The 25775-nt window shown below is 35.2% G+C and overlaps 1 protein-coding gene across 7 annotated transcripts; it reads right to left on the reverse strand.

Annotated features, from left to right (window-relative positions):
- Positions 1–917: 917 nt before the first annotated feature.
- Positions 918–24440, reverse strand: adamtsl7 (ADAMTS-like 7). Of its 7 annotated transcripts, XM_073950882.1 has the most exons (15): positions 24240–24341; positions 24059–24125; positions 23722–23784; positions 23313–23430; positions 17995–18178; positions 16871–17046; positions 16029–16134; positions 14573–14740; positions 11873–12002; positions 9732–9945; positions 6170–6343; positions 5914–6090; positions 3723–3902; positions 3415–3559; positions 918–1265 (listed from the first exon to the last, which is right to left on the reverse strand). In XM_073950882.1, exons 3-15 carry the CDS (start codon positions 23739–23741, stop codon positions 1126–1128), a joined length of 1932 nt encoding a protein of 643 aa, XP_073806983.1. In that variant the 5' UTR covers positions 23742–23784; positions 24059–24125; positions 24240–24341; the 3' UTR covers positions 918–1125. The 7 variants fall into 7 exon arrangements, with proteins under 7 accessions (XP_073806983.1, XP_073806997.1, XP_017211532.3 ...); XM_073950896.1 differs by lacking the exon at positions 23722–23784 and having other exon boundaries at positions 24240–24342; XM_017356043.4 differs by having other exon boundaries at positions 24059–24341.
- Positions 24441–25775: the final 1335 nt, after the last annotated feature.

The following is a 25775-nucleotide window of genomic DNA, read 5'->3' on the forward strand; positions in this document are numbered from 1 at the left end:
CTCAGTTCACGACTGACTATATTAAAATAAGTAAATAAATAAATATTTCCAAATCAGTTTCTAATGACACTATCACGTCTTTTTTTTTGAGAAAACAGCTGCTTTAGAACTTCAAATGTTCAACAACCCTAACAGTATTATATGTCTTATCAATAAAAATGAAAATACTAATTTACTCTAACGAGGATCTAACCCGGGTCCACGGTGTCTTAACCTAACGTGCTAACCACTCGACCACAACAACTGTTTTATAAATAGTGACACAACTGAGTTTTATCATCATTAAAATAGATCAAAAGAGAAGATAAAATAATGAATAAAAAGGCTGTGGTCAAGTAAATAAATAAATTTAAAAAGTGTGGCTGCTGAGAGCAACAGATTCTGGAGCTAGGTACACCGGCCCTCGCAGCCAAAAAACGGACCGGCCCACTGGGAATTCTCCCGGTCCTCCCGATTAGCCAATCCGGGCCTTTATGTTGTTGATATGTCCCTGTTAATATCATAAATGTGAAAAGGAACTAAAGGTGTTGATGTTATGCTGCCCCCTAGCGTTTATATTATTTAGAAATGTACATTAGGCTGAAGGACATATTTTTAATGAGCCTGTAATTTAGTCAATGGTTTCCATTAGTTTGTTCCCCAACATTTGTCATTGTTTGAGTTTCTTTTATGCTCTATTTCCATCTTTCATGAACAAAATTTCATCTGTGCATTTAAACAGGAGCGTCTGGAAATTCATCAAAAACACGATGATCCCTCTACAATGGCAGAATACTAAAGGTTTTCGTTTGCTAAAGATTTATGCACATAATTCATAAACAGTCATTCGAGTTAACCTGACTAATATACTGTAAATAATGAAATATTATGATGAATTAGATTCATTTTCATCTTTAGACATTACTGAACACAACAGATGATAGGCTCAGTTGGTTTTATTTGCAATAAATATTCAGTTGCTCATGGAGCATTCTTAAATTGCAGCTGTAAAAAGAGGGGCAGTGAATGTATACGTCTTGAATGTATACTTGTCTTGAAGAATACGGCAGAGAGGAGATGAGCAGTGATGTCCTCTCCGGGTCAGATCCAGCTGAAAATGATGCCACGTCCTGAAAAGCAGGCAGATCACCTGATTGTATGCAGCGAGTCTCTCTGAATGACCCGAGAGCAGGACGCGCAGCATGTGGTGCGATAGTATGAGTAAACACACAAACGTGCCTGGACCACCACCACACAGTTATAGTACATGTCTCTGCAGGACTCGTCTAGAGAAAGAACGAGAGAGAGAGGCATTGTAAAGGTACAGTTCGCCAATAAATGAGAGTATTGATATAATGACTTTATATTGTTTGCAAGACTGAGTTTTATTTCATTAATTAATTATATTGTATTTCGCTTTATCTTTGCTTTTTTTTTTTTACTCTATTTACTTCCATTTATTTTATTTGAAAATAGCTATTTAAAGTGATAGTCTTTTTCATTTCTTTAATTACGTAGCCTATATTGTATTTACCTTTATTTTAGCTTTTTTTTGACAGTTCACTTCAATTTGTTTTATTGGAAAATAGCGATTTCAAGTGATTGTTCACATAGTTCACACTTATTTTTTGTAATTTTGACACAAAAATGAACATTTCCTCACAATTTCTGAAGTGGTTCTAAACTTTTATGGATTTCTGTTATTATGGGGTTTGGTGAAAAACAACATTGACCTTGACATGGTCTTTATGTGCAACTTTTGCGCAATCTTGAGACTGTTAGTAATGAATGACAATTCAACCAGCAATGTGAGATAAATAGAAAAACGGTAAGAAATAATCGATGTGGCGTTTATTTTAACAGCAAGTTATCTCTCATTACACTTTCATCTAACTACCAGAGCTTTGGTCTGAAGTTGTGTTTAACTCAGTGTGTTAAAAACGTTACCTGCCACTGCCAGCATTTTTGATAATGACAGCCCTCATCATTTTGACAGCCCAATATTTTAGTCTAGGAATATAATACCATATCATATCAAAATAAAGATCAAACCCTCCATTTTATTCTATCTTCAAGTGTTCATGTTTTATACTCACTTAAATGCAGGTACAGTAGATTTCATGGAAAATGAAAGGCTTTTTTTCTAAAAGTAGTGCATTTTCGAGATATACAGTATAGTATAAGCAGTAATACACACAAAGACACACTGTATGTATATACAAATACATACATTCATTGACACAAACATACTACTGTATATACACACACGTGTGTATGTGTATTATTAACATTGATTCATCAAAACGGAGCACTCGTATGCTTTTTAAAGTGTTATTTCACCCAAAAATGAAAATTATTACCTCAGTTGCTCCTGCGCTTTGTTTCCTCTGTTTGAAACAAATTACATTCGAGGTAATACATCAGCAGGCGGCCGAGCACTGAATGAGCAGAATATATACTGACACAAAAGACAAGTCGTCTTTTTGTTTTATGTGCGCACAACAGTATTCTTGATAATATTATAACCTTAATGTCTTTGATGGATGTGAGAGCTCTCAGAGTTCACCTAAGATATCAAAAATTTTCTTAAAGGTCCCAAAGGCTTAGAACAACACAAGTGCGAGAATTGTTCATTTTTGGTAAGGTAACCCTCTAAGATACAATTTATTGGTCCATAGAAGACAAAAGATATAGATTTGAAAGTGGAATAAGAAAAAAAAGATACATTGTAAAACCCAAAAAGTTAAGGTAACTCAAACCATTTGAGGAAACCAATTGCAACAAACCATTTAAGTTCAAAAACGAATCCTAATGAGTACTGTGAACTTAATCCATTTGATTAAACAAAGCAATTTGAGCACAGTAAACCCCAATAAATGAAGAGAACTCAAATCAACTGGTAAAGTTAAGGCAACTCAAACCGTTTGAGGAAACCAATTCAATCCATTTAGTTGAAGTTATGAGGTATTTAATTAACTCAAATTAGTTAATTAACTCATTACTCTTTTCAAATGAGTAGAATTACCTTTCAGTAAATTTTGAGTTAACTACACTCATTTAACTTGATAAAGGTGACTGTTGGGTTTTACAGTGTAAAAGAAACATTTGTGATGTTGTTTGTTTTTTTTAAACAAAGATCAAAAAGGATCATTACTGGTTGAAACTATTTCCAAAACCCTAACCATAATCATTTACAGCATTAGCAAGAATACAACTTCTTTCTATAATTACTTCTACGATATACATTTCAATAACAAGTTTTTTTTTTTTTTTTATAATAATAATAAACTAGTGAATCAGATCAAATTAGGGAATTTCCATCAGTACTTAATCCTTATGCATAGTGGCATAGGTCTTAGTGGTTGACAGAATTATCATTTTGGGTTTGTTTGTTTGTTTGTTTGTTTGCTTAACAAAATTTGAAGAAAAACATACCGATCTGTAGTGTGCAGATGTGTGTGTTACATTTCTCCTGTTTTGCAGGTTCAAGGGCAGGATCACAGTCATGACTTGATGTCAGGTCATCTCGTAAACACCGTACCTCCCTCACTCGAAAGCCTCCTTCACAAGAGCGGGAACACTGAGGCGAAACATTGAATCTGTTCAATTAGTTGATTAAAATAACTTGTAAAAGTTTTACTGTAGTGTGTCTGTGTGTGTGTGTGTGTGTGTGTGTGTGTGTGTGTGTGTGTGTGTGTGTGTGTGTGTGTGTGTGTGTGTGTGTGTGTGTGTGAGGAACATACCGAGCTCCACTCAGTCATGAACCACTGCGCCGCACAGCTCTTCAAATAGCAGCTCTGTGCAGTTGGAGGACGAGGCAGATGAGAGCAGAGGTCATCTGAGGTCACTTCTAAATGACCACCGTTTTGGACAACACAGACCACACCACGACTCTGGGTACCATTGCCACATTCAGATGAGCACTGTCACAAACATTCAGACACGTAGATTAGCAAAAGTTGTGTGTTCCTCTGGTGTATTCTCAAAGAACTTGATGAAAGTTATCTACGGTACAAACATAAAACACAAATATTACAAAATCTGTCATTAAGTAAAAGAGGTGTGCTTGAGTGCGGTTCACTTGGGCTGTGGCTTGGTATGCTTGTGTGCGAGTGCAAAACGTGCCTAAGCCCAAAACTGAAAGTGAGGCGTGACTTTTAAGGGACTGTTTCATATGGTTAAATTAATCATTCTTCCTGTTTAATGAACGCAAACTGTCTTAGTTTATTAGACGCAAACCCCTCACTGCACGACAGCTGCACCTTCAGCAAACCTCCTAATTCCTGCAGCATGAAAACTTTATGATTGTTTATGTGCATCAAAAAGTGGCTGATCTGTTCGGCGAAATATTTGACTGCGTGTCACTGCATATCAAGCCACTAAAGCGATATGACTAAGAAATCTCCACTGTGCTGAGAGAGAGCGCTCGGGAGAGATGGGAGGAGGGACAAGCGTACTTTGGCCCGGTTCAAGGCAACTGTACATAGTGTGAATACACTCTTAGACACATAGGGCACATATCATACACCCGGAGCAATGCGGCGCAAGGTGCGATGCAATTGTTGTTTGCTATTTCAGCTCGGCAGAGTCGGCGCAAGAGTCGTTTTGATGTTTTGTGCGCTTCGCTTAAACATTGCTTAATACACACAGGATGTACAGCTATATGCAAATATCTTTACAAATGAAAATGAATTAAAAGATTAAAATATTACAAAAAATATTATTTTCTAGTCTACATAAACATAAAAACCACTACCGCCATGCCTTCTTTATCTCAGGGGGCTTTTTTAGTTTTTTTCATGACAATTCGCTTTTGTACAATGTTATTATTATTATTTGCAGTATTATTTGATATATGCATATTTATATTTGTTTTATTAAAAACAAGCTTAGATTTGCCCACCTGTCAGGTTTTAGCTTGCTGTTGGAAGTGGTGTAAAGAGAGGCCAGCAGTGAGTGCTCAACCTCTGGTCTGCGTGAGTCCTAATTACGCATGGCACAATAACCGTTTTCATGGTGTACCGGGATTTGGAAAAGTCAAGGTTTCAACACCATCAACATTTTTTGCAATATCATTCCTAAGGTATGTATTCGCTTTTTTATTTACATTTGTTTTTTTAGGAAAACAGAATCTCCAGCAGAAAAGAGCTCCAAAGATCCCATTTTAAATTGTAAAAAAAATCTGTTTTTGAAACAAATGAAGACAACAGAAGTAAATAAATCATTTAGCCTGACATGTTTACTGCTCCAAAATATTTTAAATGTTTCTTAAAATAAAATATATTGTGTTCAAAAGGGAAAAAAGTATTTCTTTTTACCCAGACATTTAAAAAGAATATATTTTATAACAGTAATCACAATACAGTGATACCCTGATATTTTTATCCAAGGTTATCATACCGTCAGAATTTTATACCAGCCCATGCCTAGTCCTAATGCCCCAGTAAAACGTGAAGGGGACACTATACTGTCAGTGGGCACCATCTTTCGGATGAGACATTAAACCAAGGTCCTGACTCTCTGTGGTCATTAAAAATCCCATAGCACTTCTCATAAAGAGTAGGGGTGTAACCCCAGTGTCCTAGTCAAAGTCCCTCTATTGGCCCTTACGATCATGGCCTCCCAATCATCCCCATCCACTGAATTGGCTTTATCACTGTCTCTCCACTCCACCAATTTCTGGTATGTGGTGAGCGCACTGTCGTCGTTGTTCTGTGGCTGCCATTGCATCATCCAAGTGGATGCTGCACACTAGTGGTGGTGTGGTGAGACCCCCCTCATGATTGTGAAGGGTTTTGGGAGTGTGGCCATTCACGATAAATGCGCTATATAAATACACATTACATTACATTACATATAATATAATATATTATACCCATGGAGAGTCCTTATGAACCACTAAAACCAACATGTGTGTATATGTGTGTCTCGCACCTGTCCCCAAGGCCCTGTGTACCACTCCAGTCTCTGTGTGCAGGGTCCCAGGTCACACTGCATGAGCTCATCGGGTTTGTCCTCATCATCACAGTCGTCCAGCGGCAGAGAGTTACTTTGGCTCATCAAACACACCACCGACCGGCTGCGACTGCCTTCAGCACAGTCTGCAGAACACTGGACAGACACATACAGCTGTTCAAGAAGAAACCCACATTACTGAGAAACACAAACGAAAAAGGCCAAGATTTGTCACCCTTTCACTCCAGAGAGAGTAGAACCAGCTGCTGGCACACACTCCTTTGTCACAGTTCTGCAGATCCTGCGGGCGAAGGGCCATGTTGCATTCCTCGTCAGAAACAATATCACCCAGGTTATCCACACACACCACTTCTCTACTGCGCTGACCGACACCACACGGCACAGAGCACTGCCACACACAGAGAGAGAGAAAGACAAAGTGAGAGAGAACGTCTAATGGCTACTGATATCTTGTGTGCATCATCTGATGATTATATATGGAGGCATATTATTGTGTATATCTATAAAGCCTATCAAAATGTATATAATTTTTATATCATCTTTTTTCTTCTTCTTTTGCACATATACAACTCTGTTCAAGAGTTTGAAGTTGTACAATTTTAAAAATGATTTAGACAGTGTTTATTTTATATGCTCAGCTGCAATTATTTGATCATAATTACACCTATATTTGTAATATTCTGAAATGCAGGAAAAAAATCTTATTAATGCCAATGCTTGAATCATTTAGGCTGTTTAATATATTTGTTCTCAGGTTTTTACTGTCTTCCCAAATTATTTTGATCAGATTTTTTAACCCTTGTGTGTACTATATTGTTTAAATCTTTTTGTTTTGATTGGTGGCTTTTTTTTTTTTTTTTTTGCCTCACCGACTTCCATTATAACGTCATTTTTATTGCAAAGACATGACACCATATGATTATTCATTCTTGATTGTTGGTGGTTCTTCCTGTTGTCAAAATTTGTCATTTTATGAAAGTCAATGGAGCAAAAACAGCCACCAACATAACGAAAATGGTAGTAAAAGAGTACATTATTGAGTTTTTGAAAATTTTCAAAAGATGTTGCCAAAATATGTTTTCAAATTAAGACTCAAAATCACCTCAGAGTGGATGAAAACATCTCTAACAGCCGATGAGGGATGAATAAATGTGAAAAGCTTTTGTTTTTCACAGTTGATAAAACAATTAATTCATAAACAAAAAACATTTATTTGGAAGAGATCAATTCAGTCTTTAAAAAGAAATAAATAAACTCATATTGACCCTAAACCTTTCAAATGTAACCCGAGTAAATACATTTTTAAATGTATAAAGAATTATGTTATGTTAATTATTTTGACATTAGTTGCTTTTCCCAATATTCATATCTTGTTTAAAAAAAGAGTAAATTTTATCAAAAGGAGACATTGTTTAGTATTATTTATTAACTAGAATAAATCATTCGTTTTAATTAGCTTTTATTTTTTACTTTCCATTTTAAATTTCATTTTATATTCAATTCACCAAATATCTTATTTCATATAAAATATCTTATTTCATCCAGTTCTGTCTGGATCTCGAATCTGATTGGCTGATAGCCGTATATTTAAGTAATATCAGCATTTGTACAGCCTCTTTACCCTTTGTGTATTACTCCACCCAAATACAGCCAGGAACATATGTTGATCTACAGCCATGGCACACTGCCACTCGTGTGATATTGCTCATACATGTATGTATGTGTATGTATATGTATATGTATATGTATATGTATATATATATATATATATATATATATATATATATATATATATATATATTAGAGGTGTGAACCTATAATGGTCTCACGGTTCGGTTCGGTTCGGTTACGATTATCATGCCTTCGATTCGGTTCAATTCGATATTTCGGTGCATCACGGTGCATTGACGATGCTTTCCATATACAGTGTTATATTTTAGAGGGGAGGCTATAACAAGCTTTCTGTATAAACACACAGACACACAGCACCACACTGTCTCTCATTCAAACACAAACATAGACAGCACCAAAGAAACAAACACACACACACACGCACACACACACTTAGGCCCTCGCAACAGGGAGAGCTCGCGAAGAGCGGAGCAGAAAAACTAAAAAAAGAAGCACTTTTCCGACGGTCCCTTGCTGAGAGCTCCTCTCAGTGCGAGCTATCCCGGCTAAACACATATTGTGAGGGCTTAAACGGAGCAGTGCTCGTAGTGTGGAGCGAAAAAAAAGAAAGACTGCTGTGAAACATAACCAGCTTTGTCTTTTTGTAGGAAACACAATTTAGATCTTTTTAGGGTAAGAGGTTTTTGAGTTATTGCCGTCTGTAACTGAATGTGTGTCAAGAATATTGAAAACAAAACCAACTTAACCGCGCTCATTTCTGGCGCCCCCCTGGATATACAGCGCCCTTAGCATTTGCCTATGGTGCCTATGCCACGGACCGGCCCTGAGTTGGCTGAGTGTTGTAAATACTCGCGCTCACCTCCCTCGCGACAGAGCGCATAGGAGATAAATGACGTCAGTACATAATAACCGGTTATGATTATTACTGAACCGATACCGAATTGTCCGCATCTGCATCGCGGTGCACCAAAGAAACAATTAATTTTGACACCCCTAATAAATATATATATATATATATATATATATATATATATATATATATATATATATATATATATATATATATATATATATATATATATATATATATATATATAGCCTTGGCTGAATCAGATAAACAGCTTAGAGACAGACATGAAGTATGCAGATCTCACGTAACATTTGTGAGAAACATTACAGTATAAACTTTCACAATTATTATTTGATGTATCGTAATGTATCGTTGATGTATTTGATGTATCGTAAAAATAATTAAAGCCTTTTTGCGATGAGTCACACACAATGTCGTTAAAAAGTTCACACACACACACACACAGATACACACACAAATGCAGTGGGGACGTGATTTTAACTTTGCACTGTTTTTGTGCATAAGCAAGTGTGACAGGATACTCATTAATATCCACTGCTGTATGGACATCCGTTATGTTCATGTACAAAATAAACCTGATTTAACGTCCACAAACTGGGTTTGAATCATCTTCTTTTATAAATGTACTGACATGCAGCTTTGGTGATAAAGATAATAAAATCGCTGTAATTCATTACAAACATGCTGCTTTAACGTTTTAAACTTGTTAAACTCATTCTTGATCACACTTGATGATGATTGATGATCACAGAGAGCTGAACAGATCTTTTAATCCCAGTTGTTTTGTGCATGTCCTGTCTTGTTGATATGATTATACACGTTACTACGGAGACATGTTAATACGTGGCTGTCAATCATTTCAGTGGGTTGGGAAACCGCACTCCTACATCACTTTCCGGTCGGCCTCAAAATATGACGGATTTGGATCCTATTTTCAATGCCATAAGGTTTTAAAAAAAAAAAAAAAACTTATCGTCTTTATGTCACCTCAATATGACAGTGGACACACTATACCTACTCACGGTTCTGTCTAAACAGCTTACAAAAGATGATTTTCATCATAGGTGCCCTTTAATTTTTTGGGGTGAACTATCCCTTTAATGAGATGTTTCCTAAGTAGGTGGTTATGATGCAAATTGAGCCACTTGACAACTTTTACCAAACCAATATTTCTAATATGATAATAAAAGATGTCATAAAACAATACTGTAAGTACAGTATAAGCTTAACTGGCACATCTGTCTCCTACAAACTCAAACACACACTGACAAACCTCAGTCCACTCGGAGCGGATCTGCCACTCACTGCAGATCTTGAGCTGGCAGACGCTGGTGGTATCTGGCATCTCTGTGTCGTCACACATGCTGTTCGCCACCACCACTGTACTACTGCCATGCTGTCCCTGTGTTTGCCGGCAAATCACCTGACGATACTGGAAACCTGGACCACAAGTCTTACTGCACTCAGACCATTCACCAACATCCCAACTACACACAAATACACACACACAACAAACACACACACACACACACAAACACACACACAGTGACTGTTTCATTCACATGTGCTTCCCATTTAGAAATCAAGAAGTTTCCAAAAGTCTACTCAGCCCATTTTGACAGTTTTTGGATGTTTTAAGATGTAAAGGCATGCACTACTGCTTGCTTTTTTAGTCTACATTTCTGTTCTGCTGTTAGTTGAAGTTCTACTTAAGTTTTAAACTTATGTTTTAGTTTAGTTATAATGCTATTTTATATTTGTTTAGCCTATTTGATTTTTTTATTTATTGCTAGCACTCAAGCATGTTTAAAATGTTCACATTTATCCTACCAAATAAGGTTTTGAGGTGGAATCTTGTTAGGAAGCCATCAGTACAGTAGACTGCAAAATATTATATAAATTGTTCAAAACAAAAATAGAAACAATTCACTAAAAACTGTGAATTTCTAAACCCGAAAGGAAAACGTTTTACTATTTTTACACTAGCACGTACTTTTTAGTATGACAAAAGTTCAAAGTACGCACAAAAGGTGCTAAATAGGTGCAAAATCAGAAACATTCCACCAAAAAGCACAAAGAAGATCTGCACACTTATTTTAATTTCAAACATTTTAAAACTAGAAACATTTCGATTTTAGAACTGTGTTTATGTAATAATAACAAAAAGTAATGTAATAGATATTTAAATCTAATTCAAACAAATTTGATTTATTACTACTACTACGAAAACTTAATTAACATGGCCATAACTGAAGCTGGCCTACCTGCTTGTTAAGCTGTGACGTATCAATGACGTAAAGAATACTGTTTCCGGCTTCAAGCCGCTACTCATTTGAATTGAGAGATATTAATTTATGGCCATTTTTCAGTTATTTCTCACATTAAAGTAAATTTAATATAAAATCATGATGTACATATCAGTCTTTGGAATCACAGACACCAATATTTTAACAATGAAAAATATTTAATCAATCACTTTCTGGCCATCAGATAATATGCACATTTTGCATTGTATATATTTGCAGTATTGTTTTTTTTTTTTTTTGCACAAATAATAAAATTTAAAAGAAAACAAAGCAGGAACTTTTTAATACATTAATGTCACACGAAAATGTGCCTATATAATAAGATTTGTGAAAACATGTTGTGTTTTGTTTTGAGCTTTCTTCCATAAGCCATGAGTAAAAAAAAAAAAAAACTTTTTGTAAGCATTTGTGTGCATGTTTGCAGTGGTTTTGGTAGTTTACAAAGACACAAATTTGCATAATGAGATAGGTATGTCCTAAATACAATGTTCCATGTCCCTGCATCTTTTCCTTCTTTCATTGATTATCGTTTACTTTGTATTTAAGCCCTTAGTTCTGTCAATTCATGATTACGTATTGTCAACACTTATTAATGCTAAGTTAATGCTAAATATTGAATTAAATTCAACGAGCCATACATTATTCTTCTGATTATACTACACTATGCTCCCTAAAATTATTTTGTTGTAAGTAAAAATTTAGCATTTCAGTGAAAATAGTGAAGTTGGGTACAAGTTAACAGAATTAAAAGAACTATTAATTTACATTCATAACAATTTTTTATTTTATTCATGTTCGTTCATGTTCACTACTGTTTTTTACCATAATTTTGTAAAAGCCTCAGAAGTATAACCAGTCCTTCATGAGCTAAATTTCGATTTTTTTCAGTTCTTTTTATTTTTGATATAAATAATTTTGTTTCGTTGTTCATTCAAAGCTGGACAAAGCTTCATGTACATTAACTCTTTGGAATTCACTACCATTTTTTACCATATTTTTGAAAGAGTCTTGTAAGTATAACCAGTCCATAACCACCATTTTTCTTTAAGGTTTTTTCATTTCTGATAATTATTATTATTATTATTTTTTTTTTTTTTTTTTTACTCACAAAGCAGGACAAGGCTGTGACTGACACTCTTCAACCTGAGGTCCAGGATGAGTGATGGAGCTGCACAGATCCTCTAGTACAGTGGTTTGAGTGGCCCTTTCCACACAGCCAAACAGAACCTGACGATTGCCTAACAAACAGACAAACAGAGACAGACAGCACGTCATAACACTGTCATTACAATCACATCGCCTGCTGCTGAGAGAACACCAATCTGGTTTGCTTTTATTTCCAGGCACGGAAGTATGCTTACTCTGGATTTGATTTAGATTCGAAACAGTGAAGACATTATGAAAACCCAGCATTGGCCTGGATTGTGTAAATGTTTTGTGTCTGTGTGACTTTATTAAAATTCAGAACACCATTCATCAGACGTGACATTGTGTTTATATCTTTCTCAGCCAAAAACACTCAAAACGTAATATTTTCTATTTTTGTCGGAGACACATTCTAGGAAGATTTTAAGAGACGACTTAACACTAGAACTGAAGAGTTAGTCATTTTGACCATTTTTAGACATTGTAATTTAAAAACTGTGTAATACCCTGACTTTTACTAAATGTGTGTATTTCTTTCTAGCATTGTTATTTTATTAAAATTACAAAACACAAAAGAGTTCTGAATATTTCTAACTTCAATTACCATAAGAAATTTACCACATTAGCCACATGCATTTCAGTGTCCGCTGCTTATTCCCTTACCTTTGAATATGTATGCTTCTGTCTGTTTCCAAGCAACAGCCTGCTAAAAAAAACTTTTAACTTTCTGATAGCAAAAACAAAACTTTTCATCAGAAATGTGTTTCAGAAGCAACATAATCAGTGTGGTGAAAAAAGCCTTGCTCTCCTACTTGCCGGAAAATATGTGCACTCCTACTAAATTGTGCAATGTATAGTCCGTATAACAAAAATTGTATTTTTAGGGTAATACATAAAATATGACGAGCCGGCAGGCATTCAAAGATCAATTATAATACCTTAATAGAAGCTTTAAATGTAAATATAAAGTGACAAAACAACATCTCATATGCACCTACTAGGCCAAATAATGAGAAAGAACCAAATTTTTTACCACAGCTATGCTGATGAGTCTCAGATCTACTTAGCCTTACTGCCTAATGACTTCACCCTATTGACACCCTCTGCCAATACATTGATGAAATTAACAGTTGGATGTGCCAAAACTTTCTTCAGTTAAACAAAGAAAAAAGTCATTGTATTTGGAATTGGAGATGAGGCTATCAAGGTGAATGCAGACCTGGGGTCTAGGGGTCAAATAATAGAAAATAAGGTCAAGTATCTTGGTGTGATTCTGGAGTCAGATATGGGTTTCAGTAATCATGTCAAAGCAGTTACTAAATCAGCATACTATCATCTTAAAAACATTGCAAGAATTAGATGCTTTGTTTTCAGTGAGGATTTAGAGCAACTTGTTCATGCTTTTATCACCAGCAGGGTGGATTACTGTAATGGACTCCTCACTGGTCATCCCAAAAAGACAGTCAGACAGTTGCTGCATATGCAGAACACTGCTGCCAGGATTCTGAGCAGAACCAGAAAATCAGAGCACATCACACACTACACTGGCTCCCAGATACATTCAGAATAGATTTAAAAGTATTATTACTTGTCTATAAATCACTAAATGGCCTAGGACCAAATACATTACAGATATGCTCACTTAATACAAACCTAACAGATCACTCAGATCTTTAGGATCAAGTAAATTAGAAATTCCAAGAGTTTAGTCAAAGCAGGGTAAATCGGCTTTCAGCTACTACGCCCCCACTGCTAGAATCAGCTTCCAGAAATGATCAGATGTGCTCCAAAATTATAGGGATATTCAAATCTAGACTTTAAACCCATCTGTTTAACTGTGTCTTTACTGAATGAGCACTATGCTACGTCTGACTTTTAGGTCTTTACGTTCTTTTTCATTCCTTTTAAACTTGTTTTAACACATTTTAATCTGTTTTAATCATTTTTATTCTTTGTTGTTATTTTCTTGTACTTGTTTTTTTATTCCTGTTTATGTAAAGCACTTTGAATCGTCATTGTGTATATAAATAAACTTGCCTTGCCTTGCCTATGTGAGAAAGGTCCTGCTATACAAGTTTCTGTATGTTGGTAGTTCAAGTGTTAATGTACCCAGAACAAATTAAACAGAAAGATCCCATTGCAAAGTGGGCATGTGTAAAATTAAGTCGCAAGGGTTAGAGCATTGCATTATAATTACAAGATTGAAACTCTTTCATTGATTCAGCGTGCCGTGATTAATAATTACACGTCTGCAGAATCATCTCACAGAAGCATTTTTTTTTCAAACACTCTACTGAAGTTTAAAATTTAGTTTGTAGGTACAACATTATTTTATGTGGTATTTCCATATGCAGCATTTACTTCAACCAACCGTAGTTTTTTAAAAAGCTAAACAAACACCTGTCATTATCTCAAAACAATATTTTTGATGTCTTTATCGTCTGATTAAATTGATGAAACGTGATTTTGCATAGCTTGTTATAGTGAACTACACCTCTGTTGTAACCCCTGCTCCACCTGAAAGTATGTGTTGCATATTTAATAGAACTGGCTTCATTGACTAAATTCGCATGAAATCATTTTTGATGAATTGCTCAATTCTGCTGCAAACATATATGGATTTTTTTTTAATAAGTAATGTAAAAATTTAAAACTGACGTACCTGTTCCACAGGTGGTACTGCAGGGTGTTGTGGCCATTGCCATCCAGCTGTACAGAGGCACTGGTTCAAGGGTTACTGAGTCTGATGGGACTTGGTTAGGGTGAAAGCTGCTCAATGAGTTTTCACCAACACTGTTTTCAGAATCAGGAAATATTCCATGACTCTCGACTACAAGATGAGAAAACATAAAAGAGAAAGGAACAGTTAATTAAGATTTTAGCCATTTTTAGTAGATTTAGTAGATCTTTGATGCATGTACAATTAAAGGCAATATTATTAATCTGTAAAATTAAAAACTTTCTAAATATTATTATTTTTTTATTGAACTTTTTTTATTGAACATTATGCTTTATTTTATTTTTTGCTGTAAGCTAATCTACCAAAAAGTTGACAAACTTGCTTTTAAGATGGCATGTGACAAGTATTTATTGTGCTTAGCCAAATATACTTTTCTGTCAGTTTTAGTCAAGTATCTGTAACTGTAATTTATGGTATATTTCTAAATGTACTGAATTTACTGTTATATTAAAAAGTTTATTCTTGCATGTATTTCTTTTCCTTTTCCTTTTTTTTAAATAAAATGTATTATTTTAGTCATTTAATTAGGTACAAGTCACCTAAACAACACTGAAACAGTCAGATTGATTTATAATCATAACAATTAAAATTTGTGTACATTAACAAGTATCCTGATAATTTACTAGTACTGTAATTCACTATCATATTTTTTACAATAATTTTGTGATAGTCTGTTTATTTAGATGTCTGTTTGAATAAAACATTTCACAAGTTTTAGAATATATAATATTATAAATTAATATTCATTCATTCATTCATTCATTTTTCTTTGGCTTAGTCTCTATTTCAGAGGTCACCACAATGGAATGAACAGCCTATTGATTAATATACTTCACTTATAGCGCATGTTTTGCAAGACAATGCAAACACACAGAAATGCCAACTGGCCCAGTTGGGACCTGAACCAGCAATCTTCTTGCTGTGAGGCAACAGTGCTAACCACTGAGCTACCATGCCATTCTTAATTCATTCATTCATTCATACATTCATTTATTTTCTTGTCGGCTTATTCCCTTTATTAATCCGGGGTCGCCACAGCGGAATGAACCGCCCAACTTATCCAGCACGTTTTTTTTTATGTAGCGGATGCCCTTCCAGCCGCACACAGAAACGCCAACTGAGCCAACTGTTCAAACCAGCAACCTTCTTGCTGTGAGGCAACAGCACTACCTACTGTGCCACTACTACGCCATCCTATTATCATCATTATTATGATTTATGCTTTTATTTGAATGAAAATTTTGATCAATTATGTATTTTCTTCATGAATAAAAGTGCATATTTCTTTAAAAAATATTAAAGAATGTAAACATTATTATGAGCCTAAACATTTTAACAATACTATACATGTATTTGTATATATTAGGGAAATACTAACCTAGAGGAAGTACGCTAGAGTAAGAATATGCATCTGAATGAGTGTTAGTGTGTTTGGGTAGAATATATTCATAATACACTGCTGCATCAGGCTGTTGGTAAATCACCTGGAAAAAAAAAATTAACAAGTTAAATAATAACAATCCACTGCCATACCACTCGCTTCGAATGTTAAATGGCCATTATCAGTGGTTATCAGTTGATAGATATGGGCCAGTAGGGGCCTTCTGCGCCTACTGGTAGGCTCAGAAGGCTGTTATCACTCATTCACATGGTTAATCAGTTATACTAATAGAGAAGACTCCAGATTCAGATCTGTTTTTACATTACTTTAATGGTTGGGTTTAGGGTTGGGGTAGGGGTAGACGCTAATAAAATACAATTAACTGGAAATTTAATAAATAACACAAATAATTTTGCAGTCATATGTAATATATAGCTGATTAACCATGTGGATAGATGATAGCAGCCTACTGGCACATATCTATCAGCTGATAACGCCCTGTCAATTGAGTGATAACATTCAAATCGGCTGGCCATACACACAGACCATATTAACTTAATAAGAAGTGTTTGTTCTTATAAAAACAAGTACTTAATGATTTCTAAATCTATCAATTTCATGTTTTTTTTCCATTGAAAACATACTGTCAGAATGCTATTTCTATCTATTAAGTTCACTTTTAACCAATAATCACAAAACAATGAAATGCATTAATAAAATACGAACAAAACACCTGTCGAAAATCTATCAGTTTCGACATGTTTTTTTTGTTCACTAGTGCCAATTAAGTGACTGCTGTCCTACTGCTGTGATGTCATACAGTAGGAGTGGTCCCTTACAAAGAGATTCAGCTCCTGATTGGTGGGTCCAGGTGCAGTGATGGATTCTCCTGCTCTGCTGCGTATCTCATTGGGCCGCTTGTATGTGAACTGAGTGCCTGCGGCGTAAAACTGTCCTGGCCTGTCGATCACCCAGTCACCATTTATCACCGATTCACCAGTTGCCATGCTGAGAGCTTGAAGAAAAAGAGAGGGAAAATAATGATGGATGGAAGGAGGACACCTGGTGGCTCCATACCACATATTACCCTACTGGAAAGGCCAGGCCGCAGGAATGTGGAAGTTGTTTTTTCAAAGTGCTCTACAAGATCAAAATGTGGACTATATTTAGAAACAAAGTAAAGCCACCTGTCACCTTGAGTTGAGTTTTTACTTTAAATGAAGATAGAGAGAGGTGCTTTACATTCAAAATGTCAAGTTAAATAAGAGCTGTTTTTAAGTAAAATTTTAAGAGAATTTTGCTGCTATCATTGACTGGGACATATTTGGGTCAATAGATACATTTTAAAATCTGATGGTTGTAATTGTTTAAACATTTTCAAATAAACACAAAGTATTCCAAATGTATAAATTGTATACTTTTAAAAATATAATTTAAACCCAAAACCCATACTTTTTGTTTGGTTGAGCACCCAATTAAGATTGATGTGCATGCATTTTGTTAGATTTTTTGTGTTTGAGTGAAAAAATGTCAAATAGTGATGAAAAAACTTGTTGGCGCTATAGCTTAGTGGTTAGCGTGCTGACATTTGGTGCAATAGCATGTCAGGGCATCGCGAGTTTGAATCCCGGCTCGAAGATATTTCCCTACCCTACCCCCTCTCTCTCTCTCCCCCTTCGCTTCCTGTCTCGATACTGTCCTTTCTAAAAAATAAAAAAAAGGCCAAAAATAAATCTTAAAAAAAAAAAATAGTGATGAAAAAACTCATCAACTGAAGAGTAATTGATTCTTCACTTGAAGTCTAAAAACATCTATTTAGAAAAAAAAATAATTAGATGTCTTAAGTCTTGAAAACTAAATAGACCACTAAATTGTACACTACTGGAGGAACATTCCATTGCAATTAGCCTGATGTAAAGTAAAATTAAAAAAAGAAGAGCTAGCAGGAATTCAGTTCCATTACCCAAATAGTTCCTGGTCTTGTGTGTTTCCTGTATTTTTATTCGCAGAGCTCCAGAGGGGATATCCAGGATCTTGTGGTATCTAACCGAGAGCACAGAGAGAAAGATTGTCCCATTGAACAGTTCACACGAGCTCCCGTCTCCAGCACACACACCACACACATCCACCTGGAAACCCTCACAGCCCTGCAGATACACATACAAACACACAAACACACAGACACACATTTTGAGCATTCATGTTTTATAGGGAATCTTTAGAGACAAACAGTAATTGTTTTACTGTACAGACTATATATTGTGTTCCCTTACTCCAACCATATAAACCCAACACTCAGATAAACCATTCTGCCATTTTACATTGTCAAAATACTTAATTCTTTGTGACTTTTGAGCCGTTCTCCTCGTGGGGAAAAAAAAAGTACTAATAAGGTATGGTATCTGGTCACCAAAATAGGATGAATACAAGGACCACATTTTGAATGTCAAAGAACCAATAAATTATGATTTCTAACCATTTTGAATAATTAAAACACAAGACATGTCCTTGTAAACCACATTAATAGTATACAACAAGGTCATACCTATTGGACAATGTTGTGTCCTCAAAAACCACATTAATAGAGTTCAACTAGGTCAAACCTATTGGACAATGTTGTGTCCTCGTAAACCAAATGTATAGAATACAACAAGGTCATACCTATTGGACAAAGTTGTGCCCTCATAAACCACATTAATAGAGTTCAACTAGGTCAAACCTAGTGAACAAAGTTGTGTCCTCGTAAACCACATCAATAGAGTTAAACTAGGTCATACCAATTAGACAATGTTATGTCCTCATAAACCACAATAATAGATTTAAACTACGTCATATCTATTGGACAATGTTATGTCCTCATAAACCACATTAATAAAGTTTAACAAGGTCATACTTATTGGACAATCTCGTTTCCTCGTAAACCACATTAATAGAGTTCAACTAGGTCAAACCTATTGTACAATCTTGTGTCCTTGTAAACCACATTAATAAAATACAAAGTCATACCTATTCGACAATGTTGTGTTCTCATAAACCACATTAATAGAATACAACAAGGTTATACCTATTTGACAATGTTGTTTCCTCATAAACAACATTAATAGAATACAACTAGGTCATCCCTATTGAACAATGTTGTTTCCTAGTAAACCACATTAATAGAATACAAAAAAGCCATACTTATTGGACAATGTTATGTCCTCGTAAACCACATTAATAGAATACAAAAAGGCCATACTTATTGGACAATGTTATGTCCTCATAAACCACATTAATAGAGTTTAACAAGATCAAACCTATTGGACAATGTTGTGTCATCATAAACCACACTAATAGAATATAACCAGGTCATACCTATTGGGCAATGTTGTGTCCTCATACACCACATTAACCAATACACAATCACACATACACACACACAGCAGAGCACATTCAGGTTCTTGTAGCACACAGATGAAGACACAGATTTCACCACTTCAGATGGGAGACCCTCTGAGCAGAAGTGTTTGCCTGAGATCTTATTAATAAAAAGATTAAAATCAAAATTGAACAGCTAAGATGATCCGATTTCAGAAAATTAATCAGCACTGCCTGTCTTATCTGGCAAGAGTTCATCAAAAAGAGTAAACAAATGTAGCTCTTCAATAGGCTACTGATGTCTTTTTCCTCAAAACACAGCCACATTTTGAATCACACCGAGTTGTGTGTATGTCTGTATTTTAAAATGCGTTCAATCCAGTAGAATTTATATGTAAACCAGATTGCAATCACACAAGCGTACATGTGCTGATTCATTTTCACTTACATTTTTAAATGAATCAGCATGAATCAGTACATGAACAAGTAAATAGCAATGATACAATTCACTCCAACTGCTTTTTGAATAAGGATCAAGACTAAAAATAACACTGATTACTGAGGGATGAGACTGTTTGTTTTTAAGATTTACTGTTTCTAAAATAATTCATTTTAAGCCGTTTCCTTAAAACATTTTCATTCAAAGACACACACACACACACACACACACACACACACACACACACACACATATATAGACAGACAGCGGCCATATTGTTACACGATTCAAACGTACACTAAAAGCCATCAAAATCATGTTTCAATGCACAAACAACTGTCTCTATTGTTAGCTTTAAAGAAGTCTACAAGAACAGCAGTTTTCACTAGCAGAATACCTCGTTCCATATGATTTATTAGACATTTTCCTTATGGAAGAAAATAAATTCCTCACGAGGTAGAAAAAAAAAACTGATTTTACTATATTTATGGGAGCATTTGGTGCCCACAAACACTCATCATCTTAATTTGTCAAACTTACAATAAGAAAGACTTGATATAACAAAATCCTGGCTGGAAAAAAAATTTCTTCCACCAACCACACACACACATTTATATTGTGTATATTTTGTACAAAACTGTAGCCCTGTTCCATTAAAATCAAACCCTAACCCTTAACAGACCTGAAAACCTCGTGATTCATTCATTTCATTTTCCTTTGGCTTAGTCTCTTTGTTCATCAGGGGTCACCACAGCGGAATGAACCACCAACTTATCCAGCATATGTTTTACACAGCGGATGCCCTTCCAGCTGCAACTCAGTGCTGAGACACATCCATACCCACTTATCTACTGTACACACATACACTACGGCCAATTTAGTTTATTCAGTTCACATGTGCCACATGTCTTTGGACTGTGGGGGGAACAGGAGCACCCAGAGGAAACCCACGCGAACACGGGAAGAACATGCAAACTTCACACAGAAATGTCAACTGACCCAGTTGGGACTCGAACCAGCGACCTTCTTGCTGTGAGGTAACTGTGCTAACCACTGAGCCACCGTGTCGTCGAAAACCTCTTAATGGTATTTGAATTTCAAAAAACACAAATTATTGTGACATTTTCATTATTAGAATTCAGAATTAGAATGTTTTTACATTATAAAAACATGATAGTATTTACATCACGCTTATGTTATTTTACCATTTTGTGTCCTCATGCTCAACAGCACGCACACGCACACACGCACATGCACACACACACACACACACACACACACACACACACACACACACACACACACACACACACACACACACACACACACATATACAGGTATGTTTTTCTATCATGCTGGGGACTTTCCAGTGACTTCTTTGTTTTTATTTTGAGTTCATGGTGTTTTCTATCCCAACCCTCTCATAAACCTTTTGGAATTTTTTTACAGTGTTATCAATACATTATTTAGTATGTTTATTAAGGCATTTTTTTCTGGTGGAGACCTTTGGCTGATCCCCACAATTCTAGGTGATTTTGGGTTTTACGGCTCCTGTAGGGATGTTTTTGGTCCCCACATTGTAGGCAAAAGTTGACCCCAGCGCCCCCAATAATCCAGACTCTGCAGTTTTGCAATGCTTTATCCTCCAGTTGGTCTTTTCAAGGGCCATCGATGCCTCCTTTAGTGTTAACTAGACTCAGTTGTATATGAGTAATAACGCTACTCACATAACACTCACAATGATGACTCGATATGTAAGAATTTATAATAACAATAATAATATTTTCTGATATTCTTTTCTATATATTGTTCTATTGTTTTACATGCTTGCTTTTTGTGAAACTGCACTACAATACTTCACTTTATATGGAGTTAAGACTACAGATTTAATTCATATTTTCATTTTACAGAAAATATATATTTACAATTTTGTATGTTTATACAGCACATATATGTAGATTTCAACGTAATTTTAATATATATTTTATATAAAACATCAGGAAATGTATATGGTTATGGTAACTATTTGTATCAATTCTTAATGTACACTAAGAATTTGATGTAGAAACAGATTTCACTAATAAAATTACTAGTAAATAATGAACACATATTGAATAACAAAGCAACGCAGTGAAGCAGTAGGTTATGATGTCGCCTCACAGCAAGAAGGTCGCTGCCGGTTCGAGCCTTGGCTGGGTCAGTTGGGGTTTCTGTGTGGAGTTTGCATGTTCTCCCCGCATTCGTGTGGGTTTCCTACGGGTGCTCCGGTTTTCCTCACAGTTCAAAGACTTGGGGTACAGGTGAATTAGGTAGGCTAAATTGTCCGTAGTGTATGAGTGTGAATGAGAGTGTATGGATGTTTCCCAGAGATGGGTTACAGCTGGAAGGGCATCTGCTGCGTAAAACATATGGATGAATTGGTGGTTCATTCCATTGTGGCGACCCCAGATTAATAAAGGGACTAAGCTGAAAAGAAAATGAATGAATGAAATAAACAAATGAATGAATGAATAATAAAAACACTTTGAATCATATTCCAATAATAGTTTAATAGTTCAATAACTCAAAATATATGTTTTTTAGTGTAACTACACAGTAAACTGCACAGTAAATATGATACAAAATAATATAATATAATATAATATAATATAATATAATATAAATTAATTAAATATAATATAATATAATATAATATAATATAATATAATATAATATAATATAATATAATATAATATAAATTAATATAATATAATATAATATAATATAATATAATATAATATAATATAATATAATATAATATAATATAATATAATATAATATTGCGAATTGACATTAAAGTGTTGCATTATGTCGGTGCATTACTAACATTTTAGGTAAAAGCCAAGTAAAGTAAGTAAAAGTCACATATTCATATTTCAACATTTTAAGGATCTTATATGGTAACACTTTACAATAAGGTTGTATTAGTTAATATTAGTTCATGTATTTAACATCAATAAACGATGAACAATAATTCCATTATTTGTTCATGTCAATTAACATTAGATAATAAAATACCGTTGCTCATTGTTAGTTCATGTCAACTCATGATTAATAATTTGTTAACTATGATTAATAAATGTTCTATTAGTGTTGTTCATAATTAGTTCATGTTAGTAAATACTTTAATGAAACCTTATTGTGAAGTGTGACCATATATTCAGTACTGTATATACTTTGATAGTGAAAAGAATCTTTATGAGCTGAACAAAACAGAAATAAATTAACTTTATATGAACATAATACTAAATTAAACATATATAAATTATAAACTATAAAAAAAATAATATTAGTTTTAAAAGTATACCACATTAATTCATAATGATATTCTCCAACATACTATGAAACATTGTTCTGGGTAACTGGGGTTTGCCTGTACAGACATTTGCATGCGTTCTGTGTAGTCCTGCCACTGGTATCATTTGTCATTTGTCTGCGCTTCTTACCTCTCCAGGGCCGCTGCTGGAGTCGCTGTCCCAGGGAGCAGGCTCTGTGGGTGGGCAGAGGAAGAAGAGCAGGAGGGTCATCTGGAGGAAATGCAGGATGAGTCTCCACCGGTGTCCGCTATCACAAGCCATGAGCAGAATAAAGCAGTTAATATGATATGTGTGTGTGTGTGTGTCAGTGAGAAACACTGCAGTAGAGCTGTCTCTGAATAGAGATGTGTGTTTGTGTGAGAGAATGTTTTAGCAAAAGGGGGTTTTCTCTCTCTGTTTTTAAGTGTGTGTGTGTGTGTGTGTGTGTGTGAGTTTCTCTCTCACCCCCAGACAGCGAGTCATATACACTGGCACAAATTTCCCTCCTCTCCTCTCTCTCTCCTCCTTTTTACACTTTCTCTTTTCTCTTTCCACTCACCCCATTTTTTGTTCTTTCATAAGCAGCACGAATTCCTTCCAAGAAATCTCTCTGTGAGAGAAGCTGTAAAATGCTTAGAATTACAATCACTTTCTGATGGACAGACACAGTCTCTCTATCTTTCTTTCTAGCACTCAGAGAGGCTTATTCCGACCTAACCAGAACTAAATCAGAGAATTAGAGGGGAAAACTCTCTCTCTCTCTCTAAAACCCACCAGAAAAGAAAAACAAATGTAGAACAGGCCTATTCTGCAATGCGGCGCACAGCAGCCTTCTCTTTGCATACTTGACTGTGTCTTGTGGTGTGTAATTTTGTAGTAATGAGGGTGTATGTCACCTGTGTCCAGATGGTGTGTGTGTTTTTCTATGACCTGCACACCTTCTGGAGGTCACACGATCTTCACCTCGTCAAACGATCGAGAAAAGGAGAATATCAAGACATCAGGCCTTGAGGAGAAGCACATTCAAATCTCTTGCTGTTTTGTTCACAGAAAAGACGTTTTTGGACATAAACTCACTGGAGCTCAGACAGACACGGCGGAGGAATGTTTCTTGTGGCAGCGGTTTTGTGTTTCATTATTCCAGGTCAATAATGCAAAGCGACTTACGGCTTTTCTTCACTGCAAACACATTAAAATTGATTCCGTTAGCATAAAATCCCAGATCATTACTTCAGCTCTCTAAACAAACACACACAACTTTCAACTCTATTTGCCTGTCGTTAAACAGGCAAAAAATGTAAAAGCCTTTACTGACATGGTTATTTCTTAAAACTGCGCCTACAGGTTTTAATAACACTTGACTTCATCATAACCGGATGTAGACACAGTTTTAAGGAACAGCCATGTTAATAAAGGCTTTTTCCCCACATTTATTGAGTGCCTTGAACTGATTTTGATGTTTATTCTGATGAATCACAAAGAGCACCGACACATATTTAAGCTACCCCTGAAAACTTTTGTATTTTTATACACAGCCTAGTTAGTATTAAAATGAACGTTAATAGGCTGCTTTTGGTGCTTCAGAACTTTTCATAAGTCAGTTTTTTTCTCTCAAGAATAAGGTTCAAGATTTAAAATAATGGTTAGGCTACTTGTAAAATGTTTTTGACTTTTTTAACAACAGTTGGTCAATAGTGAAAGTTCACTTCACTTATGTCATATTGTGCGTTTTCTTAAAACCTTTGATGGGTTATTTTCACAATTTATGATGACATACAGTAGCAGTCAAAATACGTCAAATGAGAATATAATGGGGGGGGGGCTCACAAAACGTAAAATAGTAATGTTTCTTTTTGGAATCAGGCTGCAAAAAAAAAAAAAATTTTATATATATATATATATATATATATATATATATATATATATATATATATATATATATATATATATATATATATATATATAATAATTCATTCATTTTCTTGTCGGCTTAGTCCCTTTATTAATCCGGGGTCACCACAGCGGAATCAACCGCCAACTTATCCAGCAAGTTTTTACGCAGCGGATGCCCTTCCAGCCGCAACCCATCTCTGGGAAACATCCACACACACATTCACACACACACTCATACACTACGGATAATTTAGCTTACCCAATTCTTCTGTACCGCATGTCTTTGGACTGTGGGGAAAACCGGAGCACTCGGAGGAAACCCACGCGAAGTCAGGGAGAACATGCAAACTCCACACAGAAACGCCAACTGAGCCGAGGTTCGAACCGGCGACCCAGCAACCTTCTTGCTGTGTGGCGACAGCACTAACTACAGTGCCAATGCTTCGTCCAATATAATAATAATTATTATTATTAATACAATATTAATTTTAGTTCTTTTGTTGTGATGGAAAATAATCTTATCATTACAAAACAGGTTTGAGGTTTGGGCAAAATGATCGAAGCACAATAAAACATTAAAACAACAGTGAAAAAACAGACATCAAAAATAAGATCTGATTTTACTCCAAGGACAATTTTTCCAAAGAATTTGCCTGTGCACTTTTCATGCACTTATTAAACAAATTCTAAGACTACTAAGTTGAAAAGTCCACTTACTGG

This window comes from Danio rerio, chromosome 1, assembly GCF_049306965.1.
Source record: "Danio rerio strain Tuebingen ecotype United States chromosome 1, GRCz12tu, whole genome shotgun sequence".
Lineage (NCBI taxonomy): Eukaryota > Metazoa > Chordata > Actinopteri > Cypriniformes > Danionidae > Danio > Danio rerio.